Consider the following 24679-nt stretch of genomic DNA (forward strand, 5'->3'; position numbering starts at 1 on the left):
TCTGCCGATGGAGGATTTAATTTTCTCTGATTCCAGTGCAGCAGTACGATAATAATGGAAAGGCAGCTTTGGAGGTTTGTTTTCTTTATCCTTTTTTTTTTTCTGTTTCCTTTTATTCATATGAAGTCTCTTTTAGTCTAGAGTTTCAATCACAAAGGCAGCTTGGTTGTGAGGTTAAAATGAAAGAATTATAACTTTGTACCCAGGCTGGCTGTGTGGTAGGACTGCTCAGTGTTTGGGAATGACACAGGCTTCACAACCCTGCAGAATGCAAACCCATGTCCTCTAATTATCCGCAGAGGACACAAAGTGAGTACCAGTGAAGTCAATAATAGCAAAACTCCCATGATCTCCAGGAGCCCAGAATAGGTCCTATTCAGCCTGGTGCAGGGGCAGTGCTCAAACCTCCGTCATCCTTTCACTGTGCCCTGGTCTCTGTTACTTGGTAACTTCTTAGTTTTTCCCTTTTCCATCTTCCCTGCTCTTTAATTGATTCTACATTGTGGCTTCATAGCAGAGAAGATGTAGGTAGGGATTTAAAGGGCAGTGGTTTGACAGATTTTACAAGAAACTCCTCCCAGGCATTAATTCCTGGGTTATGGGGTCAGAGAGGCTCTTGTGATCTTCCCAGTCTGACCTGCGGAGCGCGAGTCACAGGGCTGCCCTCAATTGACTCCTGCTTGAAATGCAGCATTGACTATAGAAAACATCCCCTCTTGGTTTAAAATTTTCCAGTGATGGAAGATTCACCTTGTTAAATTGTTACAGTGCTTTATCACCTTCAGCATTAAATACTTCCACATTTTTTAGTTTCAACTTCCAGCCTTGGGTTTTCTTGTTACTTTATGAGTTTGTAAAGCCCTGCATTGCTGAAACTGTGTCCTGTGTAGGGGCTCACGGGCTTGACTGAGTTGCCATCCAGGTGGAGCTCTGAGAGGCACTTTGGTTGTAGGAGATGAAAAGTTGGTGGTGATACTGACTGAGAAGCAGTGGGGTGTGATATGAAATCACAAACTCATTGCACAGAAGGAAAAAAAAAAAGAAATACAAGAGCACTGCTGGAGGGTGTGTGCACTTTTCCCTAGTGTGTGTCTGCACTAGGTATTTCTAGTGTTCACATACTTCAAACATACAGTTAGTGAGGGAGGTTTTGTGCAGGTTTTCAAATGAGATCTAATTGTGCAAGTCCTGCAGAGGCTGAGTTTCACAAGAGATTACCTGAAATATAAAAACAGTTGTTGTTTTGAGTGCCTATTTTCAGAAATCAGCTGTGCTGAGGTCCTTTGGGATGTAAGCTGCTACATTCAGAAGAATGATTATTGTTAGCCTCTTAGGCTGTTCCAATTCATGATAAATTTTAAAACCAGCTCCATCTATCTCAGAACCTGGCGGAGGTTTGGAGAGGAGAGCAGCCAGTGCCTTTCATGCTGGGCTAGCCTACAAAAGCCCTGAGAAGAGAGTAAGACTGCAAGCCTGGTGGGGCAGTAAGCACAACTAGAAGGCCACCTTAAAGGAAAAAAACAGGTTTTTGTGGTTCAGGCAGGGGAAATGGATGCAGTAGGGTTACCTCAACCACAGAATATGCTGTGACAGCAGATGACCCAACTTTTCCTGTGGTTTGACCTCCACCAGGACAAATTTGCTGTTTTTAAAGCCACTCGAAACCCCACAGGAGGTGATGGAAATGCAGTCAGCGTGGAGGTGTGGCACATGCTTTTAGGTTTTGAAGTCTTGTCTCTTCTTGGTGCAGGGTGTCTGAGCCCAGCACACAGGACCAGCAGTCCTGAGTGCGACGCCTTGTGGGCTGCTTGCATGGGGCTCTGGGAGTTGCTTCTTTCAGTCCTGCTGCAGTATCCCTGTTTGTGAAGAGGGGACAGAAATGCCAACCTCAGGGTCTCTGCCAAGGCATGCTGTAAGGATCTGTTAACGTACACAGCTGTTGTGGGAACAGTTCTGCTGGTGGTGTTCAGCATCCCCAATCTATCTTCTGGCACTGATGTTTTCTAAACTAAAGAATTGTTTTGAGTTGATGCCAGTAGTCATGGGTATGTTGTACGATCTTTTGCAGCCAGATGCAAACTTGTTTGGGCTGTGTTTTGGGCTGGCTGGACTCGGTCTGGTTCAAGACTGCAGGCAGTGTAATTGCCTGGGTATCTGAGCTGATAAATCCAGTCTCCCAGCAGATCTAAATAGCTAAGTGTAGTGCTTTGCTGACATGGTTACAAAGCTTTGGGACTGGAGATAGTTTACATCCATTTCCCTCAGGGAAACTTCTCACCTCCCAACAAAAGAGAATGTAGATCTTTCTGAAAAGAGAGCACATGCACCAGCCTTTGAAATCCCTGTACCTTCTTCCAGGATTCCGTGACCAAGTGGATGGCAGAGAGTATGAAACTGAGAAGGCTTCAACTGAGGCATTTTACACTTTAAAGTCAATTTTTTCTCCAACCTCCACCTCAATCCTGTAAGACCACAGCTAGTTCTGGAGGAAGACAAGATGCAGACTGACATCCTCAAAGCAAGGCAGTAAGGGAGATGCCAGGGACGTGTGTGAGCACCTCTGCTGCGGAGACCACAGAGTGCTGCACTCCCCCTTACAGAACCTGTTTGTGTAATAACAGGAGAAGATTTTCCTGCAGGAAAACAGGAGGATTTCAGGAAATTAGGATTGCTGCAGGATCAGCAGGAAAGCACTTTGCCAACTGGGGATGAGGGTTGATCTGTGATCACTGAGAGCTCCTGGAAGCCATTACATTGTTGTGCACAGAGACCCTTTTTGTGCAAAGTAACCTCTTTCCCAACTGCCTATATAAGAGGGCATAAAAAATGGAGGTGTGAAAAAGCAGAAAAAGAAGGTTACATCACTTACTCCTCCAAAAGGAGAGGGAAGGAGTCAAAGAAAGGGAAAGGAGGGCTGTATGTCCTTAAAAATCAGTCTTTCCCACTAGTTTTGGAAAGAAACCTGACAATGGTTAGGAAAGAACAATCCCATCAAAAAGCTTTACCAGTGGGGTTTGGCTGCTCAGTACTGAAGGGGAAAAGGTACTCTTGAAGCTATTGCTTCTCCCCATTTTTCAGGGCACTGCACCCTCCATCTGCAAGTGCATCAGACAACTTCCCCAAATAGGCACTTTGGGGACATAGCCTAAATCTCTGGAAGGAACTGGATGGGGAGCGTGTCCCTACTAATGAAAGCTGTAGTCAGAAATAAGAGTTCTGGAGGTTGAAAACTAGGTTAAAAGCAGCCAGCAATGGAAAGCAGCTGAAGATGGAGTGGGTTAAAGAGCTGTAGAGCATTAGGTGGTGGATGGTTTTGCTTCACTCCCTGTTCCTGGGTAGTGCAGTCCTGGCAGACAGACAGGGCTTCTGGGGTGAGTTGTCACAAGATGCTTCAACTTCTTGGGTTTTCTTCCCTTCAGTTTTTATTTTTAGTTGAATTCTCCCACTTAACATACACTACAGTGACCCCTCCTGCTGCCAGCCGTCAAGGGCCCATCTCAGTTGTTCTGGTTTCAGCTGGGATAGGGTTAATTTTCTTAGTAGCTGGTGCAGTGCTGTGTTTTGGATTTGGTGTGAGAGCAATGTCGATAGGACACTCATGTTTTTAGTTGTTGCTGGGTGATGTTTATACCAAATCAAGGACTTTTCAGTTTCTTGGGCCCTGCCAGTGAGAGGGCTGGAGGGGCACGGGAAACTGGGAGGGGACACAGCCAGGACAGGTGACCCGAACTAGCCAAAGAGGTGTTCCATACCATGGGGTGTCATGCTGAGTATATAAACTGGGGGACATTTGGCATTATGGCATTTGTCTTCCTGAGTAACTGTTACATGTGATAGACCCCTGGTTTCCTGGGGATGGCTGAGCATCTGCCTGCCCATGGGAAGCAGTGAATTAATCCCTTGCTTTGCTTTGCTTGCATGTGCGGCTTTTGCTTTACCTATTAAATTGTTCTTACCTCAACCCTTGAGTTTCACATTCCTTTCTGATTCTCCTCCCCATCCCTCTGGGTGAGAGGGAGCGAGCAAGTGGCTGCGTGGTGCTTGGTTGCTGTCTGGGGTTAAACCACAACATCAGTGTTGTTATTAAACTATAAGAAAGTATTGCCTGTAGTCTTATAAACAGGTATTATCTTCTGTAACACTTAACTGTGCAGAAAGTCTGCTGTTCAACCATATACCACCAAAGGGGAAAACTTCTGTAAACCCTTGCGATGCTTAAACTGTGGTCATAGTGTTTGTGTAAAGAATAAGAATCAGCCAAATCCTTCACAATAAATCTTTTCTCCATTTTCCAAGTAAGACACTGTAGAACTGCTCTACTGCACCACTTGCAGAAACAGCATCCTTGTGGCTCCTGCTTGGTCCCAGCCCCCAGGGCCGTCTCCCATTTTTCAAAAGCAGTTGTAGGATGGGAAGATCCTGGCAGCAGTACTATAGCATGAAAGGTCATTCAAGGCTACTGCCCTTGTGAGAGTGGACGGCAGCTGCTCTACCTTCTGTAACTTCTTGTGATGTGTTGAGAGAACAGCCTTATACTGGTCTACACATAGCATTTTTTTTCTGTGTTAACAACTCTGACCCTGGGCTGAACCATCACCAGCTTATCTAATCCCACTCTTTTCAGCATGATTTTTCTGGTGGGTGAATGAGTTCTTAATAGGGATATGGAATTACAAAAAGATTATGAAGGAATATGAAGCGTGCAAGGTGGACTAAAAGGAAGTTAGAAAAATTGGGACATCAAATGTAAATAGCAGGGTCTCGGTGAAGTGCAGCGCAAACACAGCTGCTGTGCGACAGGCTGGCTATGCCACCACGTGCCTATCTCCATCAATCCTAGTTGGTGTAAACACCTCTAAGAGAAATGGTAACTGGCCTCTGCAGTCATCCTGCATTAAACATCCCTTGGTGAGAATGGCACTAAGGAAGAAACCATGGGACGTGACCCAACAGTTTCTACAAGATGAGGACCTAACTGGGAGAGCAAGCTGGGGAAAAACAGAAGGAAGAAACTTTAAAATGAGATTATCCAGGCACTGCTGCATCCCTGGCAGACCAGTGCAGGCTTTTCCCTATGACTTTTTCCCCAGGAATTGCTCTGTTCTAGTTTTAGCTGCTCAGAAACCATCCCACAGGCTGGAGCAGACGTCAGCTCAAAGATTGTTCCTGATTATTAATTTACTCTGTCTTAATGTAGGCCCATTACCAGATGCTTCCCCTGATGGCGCGCAAGTGAAGCTGGTATCTGTTCTGCCTCTCATCAAAGGCATCTGCATGTTTTACCTGGAGACTGAGGGCTGTCACACTTTTTGTGCTCGCTGGGATATGTTCCCGCTTCTTTTGGTCTGGATAAACGGGCAAAGAGGGAGCTCTGGTGCCCTCCTGCCCGAGCCCAGGGGTGCTCTGCCAAGGGGCAGGGTGGCAAGCGTGGAGGGGCCTGAGCACCAGAGCCATCCCTGGGTTTCCTCACAAGTGATGCTTGCTCCGCTGCATGGACAGCCTGACTCATGGCCACGCTGTGTCCAGTGTACATCTATGGACGCTGGCAGCAAACACCCTTCTCCCCTGCTGCCCAAGTCGGTGATGGCTTGAGCCTGGGGAAAGGCAGACAAATTACTGCAGCTGGGTGGAGGCCCAAGTCCCACTCACATTCTGAAAAAGCGCATATCTTGGGCAATCTGTCCCCTGACAGCACCATCCTGAGAATGATTCTTCTGCTTTCACCTGCTTTCCTTCATGTAGGTTGCTGTTGGTATTAATCATCTTGGATAGTTGTGGTCTTACCTGACAGCTCTTGCTGTAACCGGAAGGGTGACTGAGGGAGCAGGGTGAGGAGCAAGGCTGTTTTCTGCTATGCCTCGCTCTTGCTTGCCATTGCTGTGGTTCAGGGAGTGTTAACAAACAAAAATGGAGACTCAAGTTCTTGATATAAGACTCTTTTTTTTTTTTTTTTTTTTTTTTTACTGCAACACTGCACACTACACAATCCAACTCTGCAGAGCAACCAGAATGCTTTTGTACACTGCTGAGTGATGCTGGATTCCTTATGGTTTCATTGTGGCTTGACACTGACCACACGGGAATGAAAAATAGGTGATGTGGCCATGACACTTGCTGTAACTCAGCAGGGGAAAAGGGAAGACATGCCCCTGGGAACATGCCTTTCCATTCCTCACATCCTCAGATGTCACATACTGCCTCATAGTGTGCCTGACACTGCCCTCAGGAGCTTGTGGCTCTGCCATCATGAAAATCAAATAGCTAAACTTGTGTTTAACATCATGCTGCTCCCATGAGGCTTAAGCAAGGATGAACTGAGACTCCAACAGAGGGGAAGCAGCACAAGCTTGCTGCTATGGGTCTGTTTTTCCTCACAAAGCAACTATTGCTTCCTTCTCCCTGGCACAGCAGCCCCAATCCAGACCCATGAGGACCTTCTGGAGATAGGCAGAGATTGTTCTATAACAGGAGGACCTTGAGATGGCATTCCCTAGGTCTGAGTCATCTTGACAAGTCTGTGCTTGGCAGCTGAGTGAGAAGGGGACTGGGGGATGGAGAATCCCCTGTGGGACCAGGGTAACACCAAAGCGGTGGAGAAAGTGTAAGTCAAGCCTCTGAGTGCTGGAATTTGGATGCAGGGATGGCCTTCCAAGTAACTAGGTAAAGCAAAGGGAGGCCTCATTGCTCCTTTCACTGCTCCTGGGAGGGATGTAACATCTAAGGAGGGTTTATGTGAACCCCAGTACCAGATAGTTGAGATCGTCTCTGCCTTGGAGGTTTAAGTAAATGCCAGCTAGAAGGAAAGAATTTTGGCAGTGGTCTGGGGACAGATACGTGACATGTGATAGCTTGCTCAGAACAGTTTTGCTTTAACTGTACATTTTTCTCATCATAACTACTGTTTTACTGTTGAATTGTAAGACACAGCTCTCCGGGAATGGGAAATGCTGTTTTTCCACTTGCTCATGAGCTCAGTATACCTGGTGGGACCACTTGTGCAGGGATAGAAATGGTGCGTGGGGCTAGGCGGCACTGAGGACTCGGATGACTCAGGTCTGCACTCATGTTTTTTGATTCTGCAGGGGCTTTCTTGTCTGAGGGTTGTTAAAGCACTGGAAAGATTTCCTAAAACTTAGTGCTGTCATTGCGTGGTACTTGTTTGGGCAATGACTGTGGCTGTCCCAGTGTAAACAGGCAGAAGGCCAATGCAGGACTGGCTGGAGGTCAGACACGTCCTGCAGCAGAGTTGATGCAGTGGCTCTGCCAACAGCCTCAGCAGATAACATGCTGTGGTGACTTTTCTCCAGTAGCTGGAGAAGGTGTATTGGCCACGTGCCATTTACAAGCTAAGGTGAGAATTAAAGAGGTGTGTTTTAGTGACTCATAAATAGCTTAGCACATGCTGTTAGGTCAGCAGCTCAGCTTTATCATTCCATCTTTGAATCCCTGAAGTGCCTGTTAAAAAAACTTAACGAACAAATCAGTGCCTGAAACGTATGGGCTATGTGGAGCAGTATCAGTTCATACCAGGTCTGAATCCAGTCCCAGTTCCCTAACATTGTTAGTAAATCCTCTGCAGCCACCTCTCTATCTTCTAACCCTTCTTCTTTCTGTTCTGCTGCTGCAGTTACAGCTTTAGCTTGTGCCAAGCTGCATTTTGTGCTGTGCCAGATCCATCACATGTGCCTTCTGTATGGTTCAGGTTTTGAACTTTGCTTGCAGGAAGCAGACAGTCACTGCAGTGATCGACCTTCAGGGCCTTTGGTAACATTCCCCTGCTGACAAAGTAGTGTCTTGCTGATTTATCTGCTCACACACAGAAGTATTTTCCTCCTGTGTTTTATTTCCCCCTTGAAATTCCACCCATTGGTCGTTCTTCTTTTGTGTTTTCTTCTTCCTTGCCATGCTCCGCAGCAGTCTTCATAGAATGGTGCTTCATCTTTCATTGAAACGCTTTTTGTTTCTCCCCAGTTTTGCCAGGTTATACATGTTTTACAAGGAGAGTCGCTGGAACTTTGTTTTGGCATAAGTGAAAAGTCTTCGGCTGCTGAGGAAAGAAGGATTTTCACCTTCTCGTAGGGAAGCAGAGCTTTCCAGGGCCTGATAATCAGTCCAAGCCGCATCTGGGCTGGCACCGTTCTGTTTGCAGCAGCAGAGGAAGGCCATTACCAAGAATGTCACAAGTCAACAAGGATTCCTGTCTCTGGGAGCCAGCCACGTTACCTGCCACTGGTGTGATTATTGCTGACTGGTGTTGCTAACTTGTAGAAAACTTGGGGCCTGTCTTAAAACCCCAAGCCATTGCATAAGAATGACAACCGTGTATTTAGATGGTTTCTGTTTCTAACAGCTGCAGAGAAAAGCTAACAACAGAAACCTTAAAAGACCCTAAACCATGAGTCAAACGCACGGAAGAACCCTGAATGTGTTACTTACATTTGCTTTTGCTCTCATAGTAGAGGGTGGAGGGTCTGCCTTGCAGCTGGCAGTGTCTGAGCCTGGTAGTATCAACTGCCTGCACCATTTGTCCTGAAACAGAACAGCAGAAAATCTTCTCTGTCCTGTGAAGCCTGTCTGTGACACACATGTATCGCTGCGCATGGGGCTGGGGCTGCAGCAGCTGTGTGGAAGTTGCAGCTTAATGGGGTGGGAGTTAAGGTCTTCCCTGTTCACACCAGTGTCGGCCAAACACTCCTGGCACTCCTCAATTATCAAATTTTGTTTGAGAAACTTACGGAAATGTTTCATTTTGGTAAGGTCAAAACCTTTTCTTGCAGCTTTTTTTTCATAGTACCGTCAAAATATATCAGCAAAGTTGAAATACTTTAGAAAATGTCATTTTAAGGAAAAATGATGTGTGTGTATTTTTTTGCTGCTTTGGAGCATCTGCCAAAAAGCAACAGTGATCCCTGAAAAAGAAAATCTGAGTGTCTTTTTCTTTCTTAGCTCTCTTGCATTCTGGTAAGGACTACACTGCATGAGACAGTCTCAAACAAGGAAGTCTTCCAGATAAAAAGTCCTCATAACTAAGTTCATCTGGAAAAAACGTATCCAGTAGGAAGTCCTATCCTAAGAAGCCAGGATTTCAAGGTTGGATCATAAAGGTCTCGTAAACTTAGCCTTCAATTCTCTTGAAATATGTGTTTCCTTTACATGTATAGCCACATTAAAACTAGTCTGTAGCATTATTATTTATTATCTGGGTTTTGTCACTTGTTTTGCCTTCAGAACTAGCAGGGACAAAGCTGTGTGTGGGTCTGGTAAAGACCCGGCTGCCTTAGCGATGCTACAGTGGAGGAGCTGAGAGCGACATGTTCCAGAACAGCAGTCTTGCCAGTGTAATCTGTGGTTCAATTGTGTCTTCACGTGGTCTTCAGCTGCACTGGCCTGTTAATGAGTGAGGGTCTGAACCACAGTGGCCCAGCAGTAGCTTTACTGTGATGGGAGAAGCAGCTGTGAATTAGAGCAGAAAGTGTTTCTTGTACCATCGTTCCCAAGGCAGGCAGGCAAGTCCTTGCTTGTCTCAATGAGACTGTGCCACACATGTTGTATTAGCACGCCAGAATAAATACTCTTCAGATCTGGATGACAGTAAATGGCTCTGTAAATGTCACTGGAAGTAGGCAGATGGGGAGCTTCATACTTCCATGGATGCTGCTCCCGACCTCAGATGCACTCCTGAAGGTTAGGAGTGAGCTTGCTAGCGGGGGGAAGCCAGCCTCTGCTGGCTTCTTGCAGGGGTGATCTATTGTATTTGCCCTCAGAAAATCTTGTTTATTAGGCTTCCCTACTTTTTGCTTTGAGATGGATGGATTAATTGCACTCTTAGATGAGGAAAGCGGCCTGCCAAGTGTTAATATTTCATGCCGTGAATCAGGGGGAAAGCCAGGAGCACACCCTGGTTGAAGGTGCACCTGTTCCAGCACTGGCTTTGCCTTGGTGGCTGCCTGCTGAAAACACAGGAGCCAAGGGGCCAGCCGGTGGGCAGAGCCCCGCAGCTCGGCTGGCCAGCAAGCTCACTTGCCTGCCCCTCCAAACCTGGCACAACCGTGAGCTGTCGCTCTCTGAACTTGGGTCGTGCCTCAGGCAAAGCCACCATTGCCAACCTCAGCTGCTGGGGCTCTGGGGGTCAGATCTTCCCCACGCCGGCTGCGTTACAGCCCTTTTAATCTGCTTTCGTCTCTCATAACCTCAGCCTGGAGGGATCAGCAGATGGGCGAGATCTTCTGCCTTCCTGCGTGTTTTCCCTTGCGAGGGGCTGCAGAGACTGATGGGACGTGGAACAGCAAGCAGAGCTGGCAGGGGAATTGTACCCAGCAAGGAGGTGCCTCTAGAAGGTGCTTCTGCTACTCCCGGGTGCAAAGGACAAATGTGGCGACATCTGGGGGTTTGCCCTGAAATTCAGCTATCTGCAAAAAATGGGAGCCCTCCACCCTGCGGGGTCCTGGCAGCCAGGTTTGATCATCTGGGGAAGGGACCGCACGGCTTTTGCCAGGGGGAATGTGCCCCCCAAATCTCTTGGCATTCCCCGAACATCTAGGTAAAGGTGACGCAGAAGTCATCATGCACTTGGATTTCTAAAATGCCTCCCTCGCTGGGTGTTTCCTTTAAATAAAAGTGGGCAGGTCTCATCAGCTGGGAAATTGCCAGTGGAGAGGGACAGGACTGCGCAGTCCAACGCGCTCCTAAGTGATCTTGAGGAGTGAAGGGGTGGAGAGAAGACAAACAAAATCATTTGAAGTAAGCAAAACAGGAGTGGGCAGGAAAGAGTTGCAGAAGGATCTCCTGATATAGTGTCTGGTGAACTAACAGCAGTATAAACTGAGGGGTGCAGGGTAATGTACCCATGGATAAAAACCCCCAAAATATCTATTTGTGGTCACTCATGGTCAGGATTGCTATTGGGGCCATGTTCTCTCTGGAAAATGGCCTCAGAGAGAGTGTAGGTCTCTCTGAATGTGCTAGCTCAGCAGATGCAAGGTAAGGAGAGCAACGAGGAGCTATCACCCTGCCGTGCTAGAAATCCCTGGTGCACTCACACCTTGACTACTGTGTGCAGCTCTAGTTATCCTGTCTCAGAAGAGACGCAATAGAGCAAGAAAGGCACAGGAAACAGTGACAAGGTCAGTGGAGCGTGCAGAATAGCTGCTGCCCGGGGAGCAATGGAACAGATCAGGCATTTGCAGGTGTCTTCAGAAATGAAACAATTGAGGAGAGAAATACGACAGAGATGTATAAAACCATGACTGTCATGGAGAATATAAAATTACCATTTCACAATATAACTGCTAAAGTGAGCATTAAACAGAACTACTGAGAAGCAGTTTTAAACTAATAAAAGCTTTTTCTTGGCACATGATTAACCTGTAGAACTTCTCGTTAAAAGATAGCGAGGAGACCAACAGTATTACTGACTTCAAAGACCAATTATAAAAATTTGTTGTGGAGAAATCTATCAAGGGTTCTTAATCACGTTGTGAGACATCCTGTGGATGAGGAAATTGCAAAGCTGCCAGGCTCTGGAAGCGGGTGGAAGGAGCAATGCACGGCTGCCCCTTTTTCCAGAGCATCTGTTCTGAGCTGCTGGTACTACTATCAAAATACATTTAGAGAAGTCCTAGAAGTTCCAGCTTCTGAGGAAATGTCACTGTGCTGAAAAATACCCAGAACCACCACTTCTCACTAATTCAGTATGGAGACATTTGATACACAAAGCCTTCTTTACACGTAATATTAGATTTTTTGTTAATGTCTGGAAGTACAAGTACTAAGTATTATTATTACCTTTTTATGTGTCTGAGGATAAACCTGTTAAATGATCAAGGCTATGGGACATCTTTTTCTCCCGTATCTGCTTTGATGAGCTGAGACGAGGCTGAGATTTTACCAAGTCTGTCTTGCCACCAGGAACTTAAGTGGTTTCTGTTCCCTCTTGTTCATATGATAGCACTGCTTTTTGACCACAGAAAAGCAGCCAAGAAACTAGTCTTTCTCATCTGATGTACAAAATCAAGCTATGTCTTTTTTTTTTTGTCTCATCTTCTATTTGCTGTCAGAAAGTGCGTGGTATACCTTTTCTGTGGTAGAGTTTCTAGCAGAATCTTTGCCTTATGACGAGTGCAATTTTATACTGATCAGGAAGAGGCTAATCCTCTCATTAAATCACCAGAATGAGGGCTGACAGATGATTCCCTACTTTTTTGTTGTGTGACCTTCAGCAAACCCCTGAACTTTGCACTGCAGCTCCCACTGGCTCTGGCATGAGCGCCCTGTGCTTTGGTGGAGCTCGATGCAGTAAAGCTGTACATGGTTAGGTATCTCTGAAGCAGATCCTGCCATCCTGCCTTGCCAGCCGTGCTCTGCTTCATGGAGAAGGGGTAAAGGGTAAACAGAAATACTCAGAGAGCACAGGGGTGACGGTGGGGTAAGTACTTGTTTGCACTGGAAAGGGTTGTATTTTTTGGCCTATTCAGGGCCAAATGGCTTCTGCAAAGAAAGATGCTGAGAAGTGGTTATCTGCCATCACTGATCGCAAATAGCTCCATGGAACAACTGTCAGGAAATGAGCACCGAGTGCTCCCATAGGAGCGTTGTAAATTTGCGGAGAGGGACAAGGTCTGAGATTGCACTGGCACCAGCTTGGAAAAAGCTGTTGAGGTTAATGGGCCATTTCTCACTGTATCCACCTGTGTTGGCCAGAAAACATAAGGGCAAAGTGTTGCAAAAAAAAAAACCCAAACGCAAAACCTGCCCCTCCCCCCCCTGCCCCGCTCCCCGACATCAACATCCCCCCACCCCCACCTGCCCAGGCTGCTTTTCTTGTACCGGTCACAATGTTCAAAGAACTACAGGTAGTCAATATGGGTGAAAACAGGAACTGCATGGACCCAAAACCTTGAAAGATTATTACCTGCTTTTGTATGAACACAAGGAAATTACCTTTCCTGACTAGTCTCTTCTTTGAACTGTGTAGATTTTCTCTCTTTTTTGGCTTTTTAACTGATGTACTCATGCACATTATGCTATTTTAATACCTAGCAAAGAGCCTTGTCTGCTAAATCACCTTATTTTTCTCTGATCAGAGCACAGTGCATTCCTCTTTTTAGTAGAAGGTATTAATTTAAATTCCATAATCCCAAACATATTCTCGTTTCTGTTCTGTGCTTCAGAAGGCCAATGGCATTTTAATTTAATAAGGGAGAAACACACATGACACTGTGTTCCCTGTAACTGTCTTCTGACCTCAATGAGTCTTTCACAGCTTCCTTTGTGTTCCAGCAGACACAACCTCTGCTTTTATTCAAGAACACTATCATTTCTAATACCCATGTTCTACCAATGGGCAAAACCTTAAATATCTGTAACATTTTCACAGTAACTTTTGAGATGTTATTTGCATTATTATTCAGTAGTGCAAGCTCATCGATGGGGTCATAGCAAGATTTACATGTCACTTACATCCCACTGAAATATTGTTTGGGTACATGCTGTCCCTTTACAGAGAAATACATTTTATTTTGGTTTACCTTGTTTTTGGATTAAAATGAGTTAACTCATCTAGCAACATCTCGATTTATCTCAGCTCCATTTGTCTTTCTGAGTTCTATAAGCTTTGTTCACTGGGTTAAGATTTACCTAATTGGGTACATGGTATTACTGAGCATCTTGTGGCATGTAAACACTTGAGTCATATGCATCACAGTTCCTAAAGAATCATCCTTTGCCATTATTATGCTTTTATTTCGCTGTTTAAAGTTACTTAAACCTACTCAGTTTGAAAGAAGGTGTGCTTGTTGCAGCCCTCATGACCCTTCTTTGGAAATGTCAAGTAATGCTCATTCATTCTTTTCACTGATTTGATTCTGCCCTCCTTTGCTGTGATGTGAATCAGGAACTGACCCCTTGGAGCCTGTCCCACAAAGGCAGAAGTCCTGGTGGGTTAAGCCTGGATCATCAGCCTCACTGCAAGGTGATGGAAACGCCCCAAAGAAACAGGGATTATTGTATTAGTGGTTTTGTGGGTTATTCTGAGTCAATTTTCCAAGAACAGCTATGTTAGTTTAATGAACAGAGGTCTCAAAATTCAGCTACCTGTTGCATTCTCTCTTTTTTTTTTTTTATTTCTTACAAACATCTGTATTGTGCCCGATATGCTTGTCCTTGCATGCCCAGGTGATAATGCCTGTCTGTTCCCACGCTAGTTTAATATCTATAATATCTAGATGCACTTCTGCTCTGGTACCTGGTGCTGCACTTCAGTACTGGGATCTCTAAATCAGAGCCCCCTCATTTACAGCTCCATGTTGGCTGCTTAGCAAGGAGGGCACCTTGATCTCAGATCTCACTGTACTGTCCTTGATCTGCCAGATCTAGAATCGTTCTCATCTCAAACATGCTGCTGATGCGTTTGCAGAAAGAGGATTATTATTTTATTGTGCTATTACAGAAGTACTCAAGAATAACTGGTTGGTTTTAGGGTTTCACTGTGCGAACTACTTCTGGCCTTGTTCCAGAGGGGCTACAGGCTTGCTCGCTGATCCGGTCTAGTAGAGAACCGAAGGACAACTATGGGTGAAAGGGAGAAGTAACAGCCTTAGTCTCAGTTTGGTGTCTGCCCTGGCATGGCACAGTGGTCTTCTGTGATTGTTGTAGAGCAAGTATTGCTAAGGAGTGTCGCTGGAACAATGATCCTGGGTAAGTGGAGACATGTACAGAGGAGGGAGAAGGGCAGTTTAATTTAGCTTTTTGCTGTGGCTTGGTGCATGTGCAAGGTCCTGCATAAAATAGCTTATGAATTATAAGACATACAGAGTGATGATTTTAAGCACAAGTCACAGAAAACAACAAAAACTGAGTTTAGCATGGATCCCAGGGGTTAGTTATTAATACCTTGCATCCTTTTAACAGTCCTGAACTGTATGCTAGTGGCTTTGCTTCTAGCTAAGTGCTGTTTTTAGTGTATGAAGTAGGGCTGACTGGAAAATAAGAGCTTCCATTTCATGAAACATTTAGCATTTTAACTGGGGTTTTTTTCCCCTGTTTTAGAGGAAAACTGAAACTGTAGGGTGTTTACTGAGGGCTTGAAAGACTTCAGGTGCTCTTACAAGTAATAGTTTTGCCACAGATCCTCAACAGACTCTCACACTAGAACAGTGTTTCTTTTGCTATGCCTGGTTTATGTGCCTTGGTACTCTGATCTCCATGTATTTTATAGCTTTCACTGTTTCATCCTAACGGGATTCCCAGTGAGCAAACCAGTGTTGCATCCCGTATCATACTGCCTGTGCCTCATTCTTTTTGTTTGAGACATCCTAGCAAGTGTTAACAACCAAGTCTGTATCCCTGCTCTCGAATCCCTGTGGAGTGTTGGCCCATAAAAACTTCCACCCCGTGCACTGGCCAGGAGCATGGCCACTTCTGCCAGGTGCCAGGGGAAACAAAAGCAGCGGTGGCTTTGGAAGGTGGGGCGTGAGGAGGTAACCCAGGCAGAAACTGCACCCTGGTGCAAAGTTCAGCTTTGTCCCAGAGGCAGCTGCTTTTCAGTAGAGTATCCAGGTCTACTCAGGCGGAAGAGTTAATTTGAGAGGTTTTTGCATACACCGACACTGTTTCCTCTGAGGAGGGAGCTTTTTGTGCTTTCCAGCCTCATGCTGTGGGTTTTGCACTGTGTGATTTCATGAATCAAAGACAGCTCTGAGGAGCTTTCCCCAACCTTCCTCACATAGGAAATACAGGCCCTGCCCTTCCTCGTGCAGTGTGAACCCTGAGCTGGGCTTATGTCTGCCACGCTGTAACCGCGACGGTCTAAAAATGGGTAGAAAAGCGTGAACCGTCGGTCCCAGCGGAGCGGCCTCTGCAAGAGGCTGGATGGAGCCTTGGGATGCGCCAGCGTGAACCAGGAGCCTCGGCTCGTTTAAGGCGTGCGCTGGCGGGAGCACCCCTGCTCCTGGGCACAGCTCCTACTGGTGATTCGAGACAAGAGGTGTGTCTTCTTCCCGGCCACGTTGCAGGTCCCGTGGTCGGTGCCGGGCGGGCAGCCCCGGGAAGGCCGCCCCCGGTGCCCCCTGCACGTGGTGGCGGCTCCCGCTGGGAGCGGCCGCGGAGCACCGGGCCGACCCCGGCAGCATCCCCGGGAGGGAGGGGGGGCGGGGGGGGGGGGGGGGCATCGCGCCGCCTCCCGCCCCGCCGGCACTCGGGCAACTTCAGCGCGGCGGCGGGGGCAGACGGCGAGAGACCCCGCCCGCCTCCCCGCCAGCGGAGCGGCGCGGCCGAGCCTGCCGGCGGCTGGGGGAGTCCCGGCGGCGGCTCCCCGCCCCGGCGGGGGCTGTGCCGACAGGGGGCAGGGCTGGGAGCCGGCCGCTCGTGTTTCTAGGGCTTGACGTCCTTCCAGCCAGCCCGCCCCGCTTCCCGGCGAAGCCTGCCCTCCCCCAGCGGCGAAGTCCCGAGAAGTGGCGGCGGGGCCCCCCACCCTCCCCCGGGCGCGGCGGGGCCGCGGCGATGGGCCGGCAAGTTCGACGGCGAGGGGGGCCGGCGCCCCGCCGCTGAGAGCCGGCCGCTCCGTGGCCGGTCCCTTTTCCGAGGAGCGGGAGGGAGCCACAAAGTGAAATCCATGAGGATTCTCGGGCTTCTCCTGGAGAAAGGCTCGCATATGCTGCAGTGTCTCTGTGGAAGGCGCCTGAGATCCAGCCACAGCCCAGGTGGGGAGCGCGCGTCCTTGTCCCCGCCGCCCTCGCCTCCCCGCCCGGGCGCCGCTGGCCCGGGCTGGCCCCGTTTCCTCGCCCTCCCCCCGCCGCTCCGGCGCCGGCGCCGCGCACAGGTGGCCGGACGGGCCGGGCGCTGTCCGCGGTGCTGACCCCACCGGGCACCCCCGACCCCGGCTCCCTCCTGCCCCCCGGCTCCCGGCACGGACCCCATCCACCCGCGGCCTCCACCCCATGTGTCCCGCAGGCTTAAGCAGGTTCCATACCCCATCTGCAGCCCCCCACCCAAAATGGAACCCCCCTGGGGGTCCCTTTCCCCCACATGGATCCCCACCTCTGATGTGACCCTCACTAGTGTCCCTCATCCCGCCTGCAGCCCACACCCACGCAGGTCCCTTTTCTCCATATGGGACCCCTGTATCTCTCCTCCCATCTCAGGCTCCCAACCATGGGCTCCGTTACCACCTCCTCAGGATAATGGTAACCTTCCCTGGAGCATCTATGGCTCCATGCAGTTCTGGGGTTGGGCCCGCAGTAAGAGCTCCCTGTGCCTCATGTTTGTAGTAGCAATGTTGCAACTTGATTCTGGTAGAGGGTGTTGAATGCACCTGTGAGTGGGGAATGCCCCTAGAAGCAAAGGGAAGTCCCTAGCTGTTCCTGATGGGGGGCTGGGAGACTTCAGCACCTCTCTCAGCACCCAGCCTGCTGGGCAGGGAATATTGCACCAGGATGGGGAGTGCAGTGGGGTGACGGGCTGAAGGCTATTCTGGATCTTGAGCTGTACCTGAGCACTTTTTGAAGAGGGGAGTAAGTGCACAAGTGCCATGGTTTGGTGGGGCACTGCCCCTGATTTTTAGAGTAATCTTGTTGAAGCTTTTTAAATGGTGTCTTTGCAAATTCTTTTGTGCTACCTGTGTTTCATGACTGTGACTTTCCCTTTCTTCAACACTAGGTAAGATTCTATGGAAAGAAACCCAATCCTACTAAGATCTGCAGAAGTTATAGCAATAACTCTATGGCTGTGAGCTTAACTGCGTTTCACTTCCTACTTGGCTTTTGAATAGATCTGCTTATTGAACCCTGATGCTTACAAGGACGCCTTTTAAAATATTGCTTGCTAACACTGGTGCAGTTCCCTTATGTGAGATCTTGCTCTTAGAAGAGAAAAATTTCCACGCCTCCTGTTTAAATGCTTGGTGTTGTCTGTTGAAGAGGAAGGCTGCGCTTGGGGAAATACTGTTGCTGAGGTAGCCTGGATTCCCTTCTGGCCTTGCTAAGGAAAAAATGTAAATGGTTATAGCCACCTGTTCATGCCTCAGTATCCCCTTCCCTCCCACGAGGATTGTCTGTGTTGTCTGTGACTGGCTTATGGCAATAGGGGATGTGCTGGAAAACTTTTGAGGGAGTAGTCTTGACTCCTTGAAAATATCCTGCTTAGAGGAACAATATGATAAATAAATAGAACAAATTGTGGCTGTGCTTGGAGGTATTGCACATGTTGTTCTCTTTTCAGCAGAAAACTGTACTGGAGTTTTCTTCGTGGTGTTGTGTGTGAATGTTTGTTTTGTGTCATTTGGAAACCTGGGGCAATAGAGAGTACAATAACCTACTGGTAAAAACAGGGTGGTGCTAAGGCCATAGGCCACGCTAGGCTGTAACTTAAGCGAACTAGAAGTTGATGATAGTGTTCTAATAGTTGCTTTGCTGAGCTGGCTTGGCTTTACTGGTGGATCCTATGCTGAAGTGTGCTTGATGTATATGTGGTGACTGAATCTTCCCTTATTTCTCCCGCTCTGATCAAACGATACTGAACATTGTGTAGTCTTTGTATTTCATGATGTTGTGCTACAAGGAGGCAGTCTATGGGAACGATCTCTCATTGTTATTTCCAACTGACCATGCCACCACGAGCCTGAGCACTCCAGGTATGGTCTATTGCTTTGAATCAGGCTCCTAAAATACTGTCCCTCTTCTTGGCTGCATTTGTTCCTTTTCCATTAAGGTTGGGCTTTATGTTCTTGAAAAATGTGCAATAAAAATTAAAGCTTCCTCTTATAAAAAGGTCACTGTGGGCTGGGCCTGGTGGAGGAGAGTTCTCCTTGCTACTTCTTCAAAAGGGTAAGCGTGCCTTAGGAGTTGTATACTCCTACAAGAGCCCTGAAGGTGTAGTGCTGGGTCCAGCATGGCACCGTGGGGGCTATGCCCATCAGAGATGTGAACCATCAAGAGGATTATAAATTATGGAAGAGGAAGGACCATGGAAACGTGGACTACAGCAGCAGTAGCCTAGAGTGCTGTGAGCTACTTACATGCCCTTGATCATCTGATCTGAAGAGTTTTCCTAATACTAAGTGATTTATACCAAACTATTTGGCACTTTGTGCGCTTAAGTTGAATGGCAGATTGACCAAGTCCTTTGCCCTTCTCCTGTCTATGTTCACTTTAATGCAAACAAGTCATAAGGATGTAAGCACATGTTTAGTAGCAGATTCATACTCGTGTGTTGTGCTGACTCAGAGCCTTAGACCACTCCTGATTCTGACAGAAACTAATGCATGATACTTCAAAGAAACACAGTGAAATATTGAAGATAGTTGTAGAGTACTGTGCTGCTCTGTTGTGATGCTAGCAAAAATATTAGCAAGATATTTGTTATTGTTATGCTTAGGCCTCCCACCTTTTAGTCTTAGCTAATACTAGCCTTTGTTTTCTTATACTCCTGAGGTCTGCAGACACTCGTCTTAGTCTGTGCAGGGACAGGCTTCTTTGGCAGTTTGAGCTGCACCTTGCAAAATGGGGCTTAATGGGTCTCCAAGGCACCACAAAAGTGCAAGTAATTCATAGCAATACAGAGCAAGAGATTTATTCCTAGTCCTCTGTGTATTTCTCTGCAAGTATTTTAGCACAGCAGTGTCCTGTGCCATCTTCCAGGTACTTCACTTGTTATCTTAATTTCCATATTTGTAAGCTGACTGATGGTATTGCATATGCAGAGATATGTCCCTTCTTGGTGGTGCCATCATAGTTAATTTTGCTAAGTATTTTTTTCATTAAATTATTTTCTTTGCTAACACCTTTTCCCCCTTTGTTTGTGAGGTGTGGTTTGCCAGTCCAGAATTTTTTTGGCTTTTGGCTTCCTAGTCGACATTATGAAATAGATAGCTACTACACTGTTTAGTTCAAGGTAAACATCAGGTAATGATCATTGTTAATATAACTGTGAATGGAGTTGTGAAAAAAACATTCAGGTAACCTGTATCTGGTTTGCAGCCATTTTGATGCAAAAGGCTTTGTACCCGTAGACTACGTTAACAGCAGCATGGAGATTTCTGCTAGTGCGTGTCTCAGTCTTCCTCCATAAGGACTTCTTATTTGGCTGTATGTGTGGTTCTCTTACGCCTGTTCTGCCCTTGGCTCCTGTACAGACTCTCCTGTGGGATGCTTCATTGCTAAAACTACAGATATTTCTCACATCATCTCATCAACTAGCAACAACATTCAGCAGCAATGCATTTTCAGCTTTCTTTTAAGTAGTAGAGGTCTTGCTGTATCCAGAGACTGATCTGTTCCCAAATATTCATATAAGAGTACTTCTCAGTTTAAATCTCTATTGTGCAATTAGGTGCCTTCAGTAGAAATTGAGCTCATATTGAAAGTAAACCCTGAACTTGGCTTCCCTGGGACTCTCACACTGGTAAAATTTGGAGATGCTCCTGGAAATATGCTGATTGATACTGGCTTTATGGCAAATTAAAATAATGTCTGGCATGGTAGGTCTTCATATTTCTCAGGGTATCACAATACTAAGTTTGGTATTTGGGGCAATAGGAGCAAGCATTCTGTCAAGGTAGGCAGGGTCAATTGTGGCTCTACTATTAGCCTGTCTGTTACTGCCAGTACACATCTTTGCATTTGTCCTGAGATTTGGGGCACTGTCATAACATGTCTGCAGTGTCTGCACATGCAAGACTTCTCATCTGCAGATGCAAATGGAATCACACACATAAGAGGTACAACTGCATATTCAAGATTAGCATTCGGCTTATGAGCAGAACAGGCATTCCTTTTGCTTGTGCAGGGATCTAGGCATTCGTGTACACTTCACTTACATACACTAGTTCTAGAGAATTTTCTCGCTGCTGTTTACTCAAGTAGACAGCAGGTTACAGTGTATAGCAAATACTGTACAGTCAGCTTCAAATTAATGGAAGCAGTAGCTCTGTGCACATAAGCGACAGGTAGTAAAGCCTGCAATTCTTGCTGAGTTCAGGGAGCCCTAAAAGCCCTTCTGGTCCGTGGCAGTTCAGGCTGTGGTATGTGCGTTGCTGATGGGAGATGGGAAAGGTGGCTTAATGCCACTGAATTGGAGGTGGGAGTGGGTTGCAAGGCTGAGAAGCAGTGGTGTGGCATGAGGGTCATCAGCACTTTTTCCTTCCTGCACCAGATCCCTTGCCTGCCATTCTCTGCTACTGTTCAGTGTGTGTCAGTATTCCTGTGTGCATTTTGCTCAGGATCCCTTTTTCTGTTGTGTGTTTTTGGAAAAGTAACACTTTCTGACCATGGAAATTAAGTACCTGTGCTGTTCCAGGATAATGCCTATTGATGACACTTAGTGGAAAGAATACCGTTATCTGATTTAGTTTAATTCACCTGGGAAATGAATTAAGCAAAACTCTGAAAAATCTTTTTTATTGTAATAGGAGCACTCCTCTAGGGTATTATTCAAGAATAGCGATAGCATTTTAAATCCACACTTTCCTTTATTCAGAAGTAACCTTCTCATGCAGACATATGCTAAGCATCCCTCGTGGAAGCCTATAGAGCTTGTGAATCTGGTGAAAAAGATCTATTCTGGCTCAGCTAGAAATAACGGGTTTGATAAATTTTTTATATGGTTAATTGCTTGGTTCCTATCATACAGAAGTTCAGAGGTGTAATGAATGTGAAGTTATATGCATATAACTTTAAGTGCTCGCAGCCAGTTCTGTGTAGTTATGCAATAGAAAGTCTTCAATATTATGCAGGATTTTATTATTCAGTTTGCAATAAAGTAAATCATAAATCTTCAAAAGCAAATGCAGGTCCAGGGACTCCCTGGGTGTAAGCTGGTTTAGCAATTCATAGTTGTCAGCCAGATGTGTGGGCTTACAGAGCTGGGCATCTGGAACTGCCGGATCTTCACCCAGTCTTCTGAGTCTTGAAACTTGTCTGGGGCTTACCAAAGCGTCACTGATAGTGAATCATGTTTGTGAAATGCTTTACTTCCAGTGAATGAGCAAATTCAGGCAAAATATGCTTCGTTTGAGTTTTCTTAAGTAGCTGTAATCAGGAAAATAAATAGTACTCTGAAGCAAAAGTTGGCTGGTTTATGGCACTTCTCAACTTGAGGTTTACGTGGTTTTACAAAGGAATAAAGTTTCACTTCCTTGACTTCCCAAACTAAACCAAAGAAAGAGGAAGAGTGTCTCAGTTCAAACACCATGTACAATTGTGGCACATTATAAAATGTAAGTCTGAGTGGGAAATGTTAACCAAGAATTCAATGGAAGATTTTTTCCAGCTTAGGTTCCTGAATAACTGTATACATAAAATACTGTCTTCTGTGTTACTGTTTTTCCAATTGAAAAGTAACAAAAGAATTCCGGTTCATAAGCAGATACTTAAAAGCTGATGACTTTCAGAGCAAATGCTTTCAACTGAAGAGCTGTGTGAAGATCGTTAGGTCACGTCCACTCAAAGACCAAGGAGTATCTCCGGAGGTAGGTCTCAGTTCAGCGAACCGTCTAAATGCACATTTAACTCTACGCATGCACCTAGTCCCATTTTAAGCTGATCATGTGCTTCAATACTTGCCAGAAACATTGTTTTAGATGAGTGGCTTTGAACCTTTTTTGACATGTATCATCCCTAAATTCTACCTGTTTCCCCTGTCCAACAGACCACTGACAGTGGGTTTGTTTTCTGTTTCCAACAGACCCTTCTGAAGGTATTCACAGCCATCAATTCCCAACCGAAAAGCTCTGTTCATTAAAGAAACTCAAAACCCGCTGCTTTTTTGTGAGAATGATCTACTTCTGGCTTACTGAACTTTGTCCCCAAACCAGTCCACTTCTCTTCCCATAGCCCTTTCTGCTGCTTTCCAGAAGTAATCTGTTTCTTCTTTTTACCAAATTGATGCTAGTTGTAAACATTTTAAGCCAGCTGGTACCAATATCATTAAAAGTTCAGCAGGCTCTGAAAGGTAGACAAGGTTGCTTATAGAATCATAGAATTGTTTAGGTTGGAAAAGACCTTCAAGATCATTGACTCCCACCATTAACTAGCACTGCCAGGTCCACCACTAAACCATGTCCCAAAGCACCACATTTACACATCTTTTAAGTAACTCCAGGGATGGTGACTTAACCACTTCCCTGGGCAGCCTGTTGCATTGCTTGACAACACTTTTGGTGGAGAAATTTTTCCTAATATCCAATCTAAACCTCCCCTGGAACAACTTGAAGCCATTTCCTCTTGTTTTATGGCTATTATCCTTATCCTATTGTTACTTGGGAGAAGAGACTGAACCCCACCTTGCTACAACCTCCCTTCAGGTGGCTGTAGAGAGCAGTAAGGTCCCCCCGGAGCCTCCTCTTCTCCACGCTAAACACCCCCAGTTCCCTCAGCTGCTGCTCATAAGACTTTCTCTCTAGACCCTTCACCTGCTTCATTGCCCTTCGCTGGACACACTCCAGCATCTCAATGTCTTTCCTGTTGTGAGGCCCCCCAAAACTGAACGTGGTATTGGAGGTGCAGCCTCACCAGTGCGGAGTACAAGGGGATGGCCACTTCCCTGAATGTGATGGTAGTACACAAAGCTTTCAGTGGTATGAATAGATGTTTGCTTGGGAGGCCTTTGAACAGACTCTTCCCCTTGGAGGAAAAGAGGTATGTAACAATAATAAAAATAGCATTCCTTCCCATAGCCTGAAATGGCATGGAAGGAGGTAATCATGTTTTGTATGGCAAAGCATTTTTCTAAATGGCATGTTTATGCCTTTCTAGCATGGTGGCTGCGATTGGCTGCTGGGCCTATTTGCATGTGCTAAATTGCAGTCCTGGGGATCTGTGAAAACAACCCAGCAAAGCCAATCTCAGCTGCGAGCATGGAAGCTGCTGCTAATTTTGTGATGAGCCACCCACAGACCCAGCGTGAGTCATTATCATTGTTTTGTTTTCCAGAAGTTGGCACTGTATGTTTCCAGGATCCGAAGTGTGGATTATCTCTGGAATTGTATTTATTCCCTTATAGCTTTGTTTGTTCTGGATGAGCGGAAAGAATAGGAAAAAATCTGTTCTAAAAAACATGAAATAATTAATTGTTTCCCTATTAGTGTTCTCTTTAATGTGCATTCACAGCCGTTTGTTCACTTAAAGACTTACTGTGCGTAGCCCAGCAGTCGCGCTGCTCTGTCTCGATCAGCGGGCTCTGTGTGACTGAGGGGTGGGTGGGCAGCGGTGAGCACAGCGAGGTGAAGCGGCTCGCCTGAAGTCATTGCTCGCCTTGGGCAGGGCTGAGGTGAGGAGGGAGTCTCTGCTTTCCGTTCCTGCATGTGTCCCGCTAGTTCCTTAGGGAGTCTTCATGAAGCCACAGCTGTGCATGGGACCAGCTGGGGCATCCATTTGCTGTAGGTCAGGAGTCTTTCATCTAAGAAGTGCACTGGCCTTATCACCAGGGTCATAGGCCTGATACCCGCTTGCTGAGGTTGCTGGTCCTCCTGGAGATAGGGCAAGAGGTTCCGAGAACAAGCAAATCCGTGGCCCTGTACTGGGATTGTGACAAATGTAGTCAATTTGGTCCCAGTTTTTAGCCCTTCTTCCAGGGTGTCTTGTCAAACAGACTTTGGTGTGCCACTGACCGTGCAAGGGTACCTGCAGGGACCACGGGCAGAATGCAGAGGAAATGCTGGGTCCTTCAGGAGAAAGGTCCAGGAGTAGGA

General features: G+C 46.6%; 1 protein-coding gene across 4 annotated transcripts in view; it reads left to right on the forward strand.

Moving 5' to 3' along the window:
• The window catches only part of FGF12 (fibroblast growth factor 12), a 227726-nt gene that overhangs the window by 67015 nt on the left and 136032 nt on the right, over nucleotides 1-24679 (forward strand). The window contains exon 1 of one of the 4 annotated variants that reach the window (XM_055817470.1): nucleotides 15961-15982. The exons of 2 other annotated variants lie outside the window; for them this stretch is intronic. Coding sequence is in view for 1 of the 2 variants with exons in the window: in XM_055817467.1 (XP_055673442.1) it covers nucleotides 16610-16697 (88 nt within the window). In the remaining variant the exon portion in view is untranslated. Of the gene's footprint in view, nucleotides 1-15960; nucleotides 15983-16060; nucleotides 16698-24679 lie in introns of those variants that run through there. One more of the 4 variants, XM_055817467.1, reaches the window with a different exon arrangement.

Source organism: Falco peregrinus, chromosome 12 (genome assembly GCF_023634155.1).
Source record: "Falco peregrinus isolate bFalPer1 chromosome 12, bFalPer1.pri, whole genome shotgun sequence".
NCBI lineage: Eukaryota > Metazoa > Chordata > Aves > Falconiformes > Falconidae > Falco > Falco peregrinus.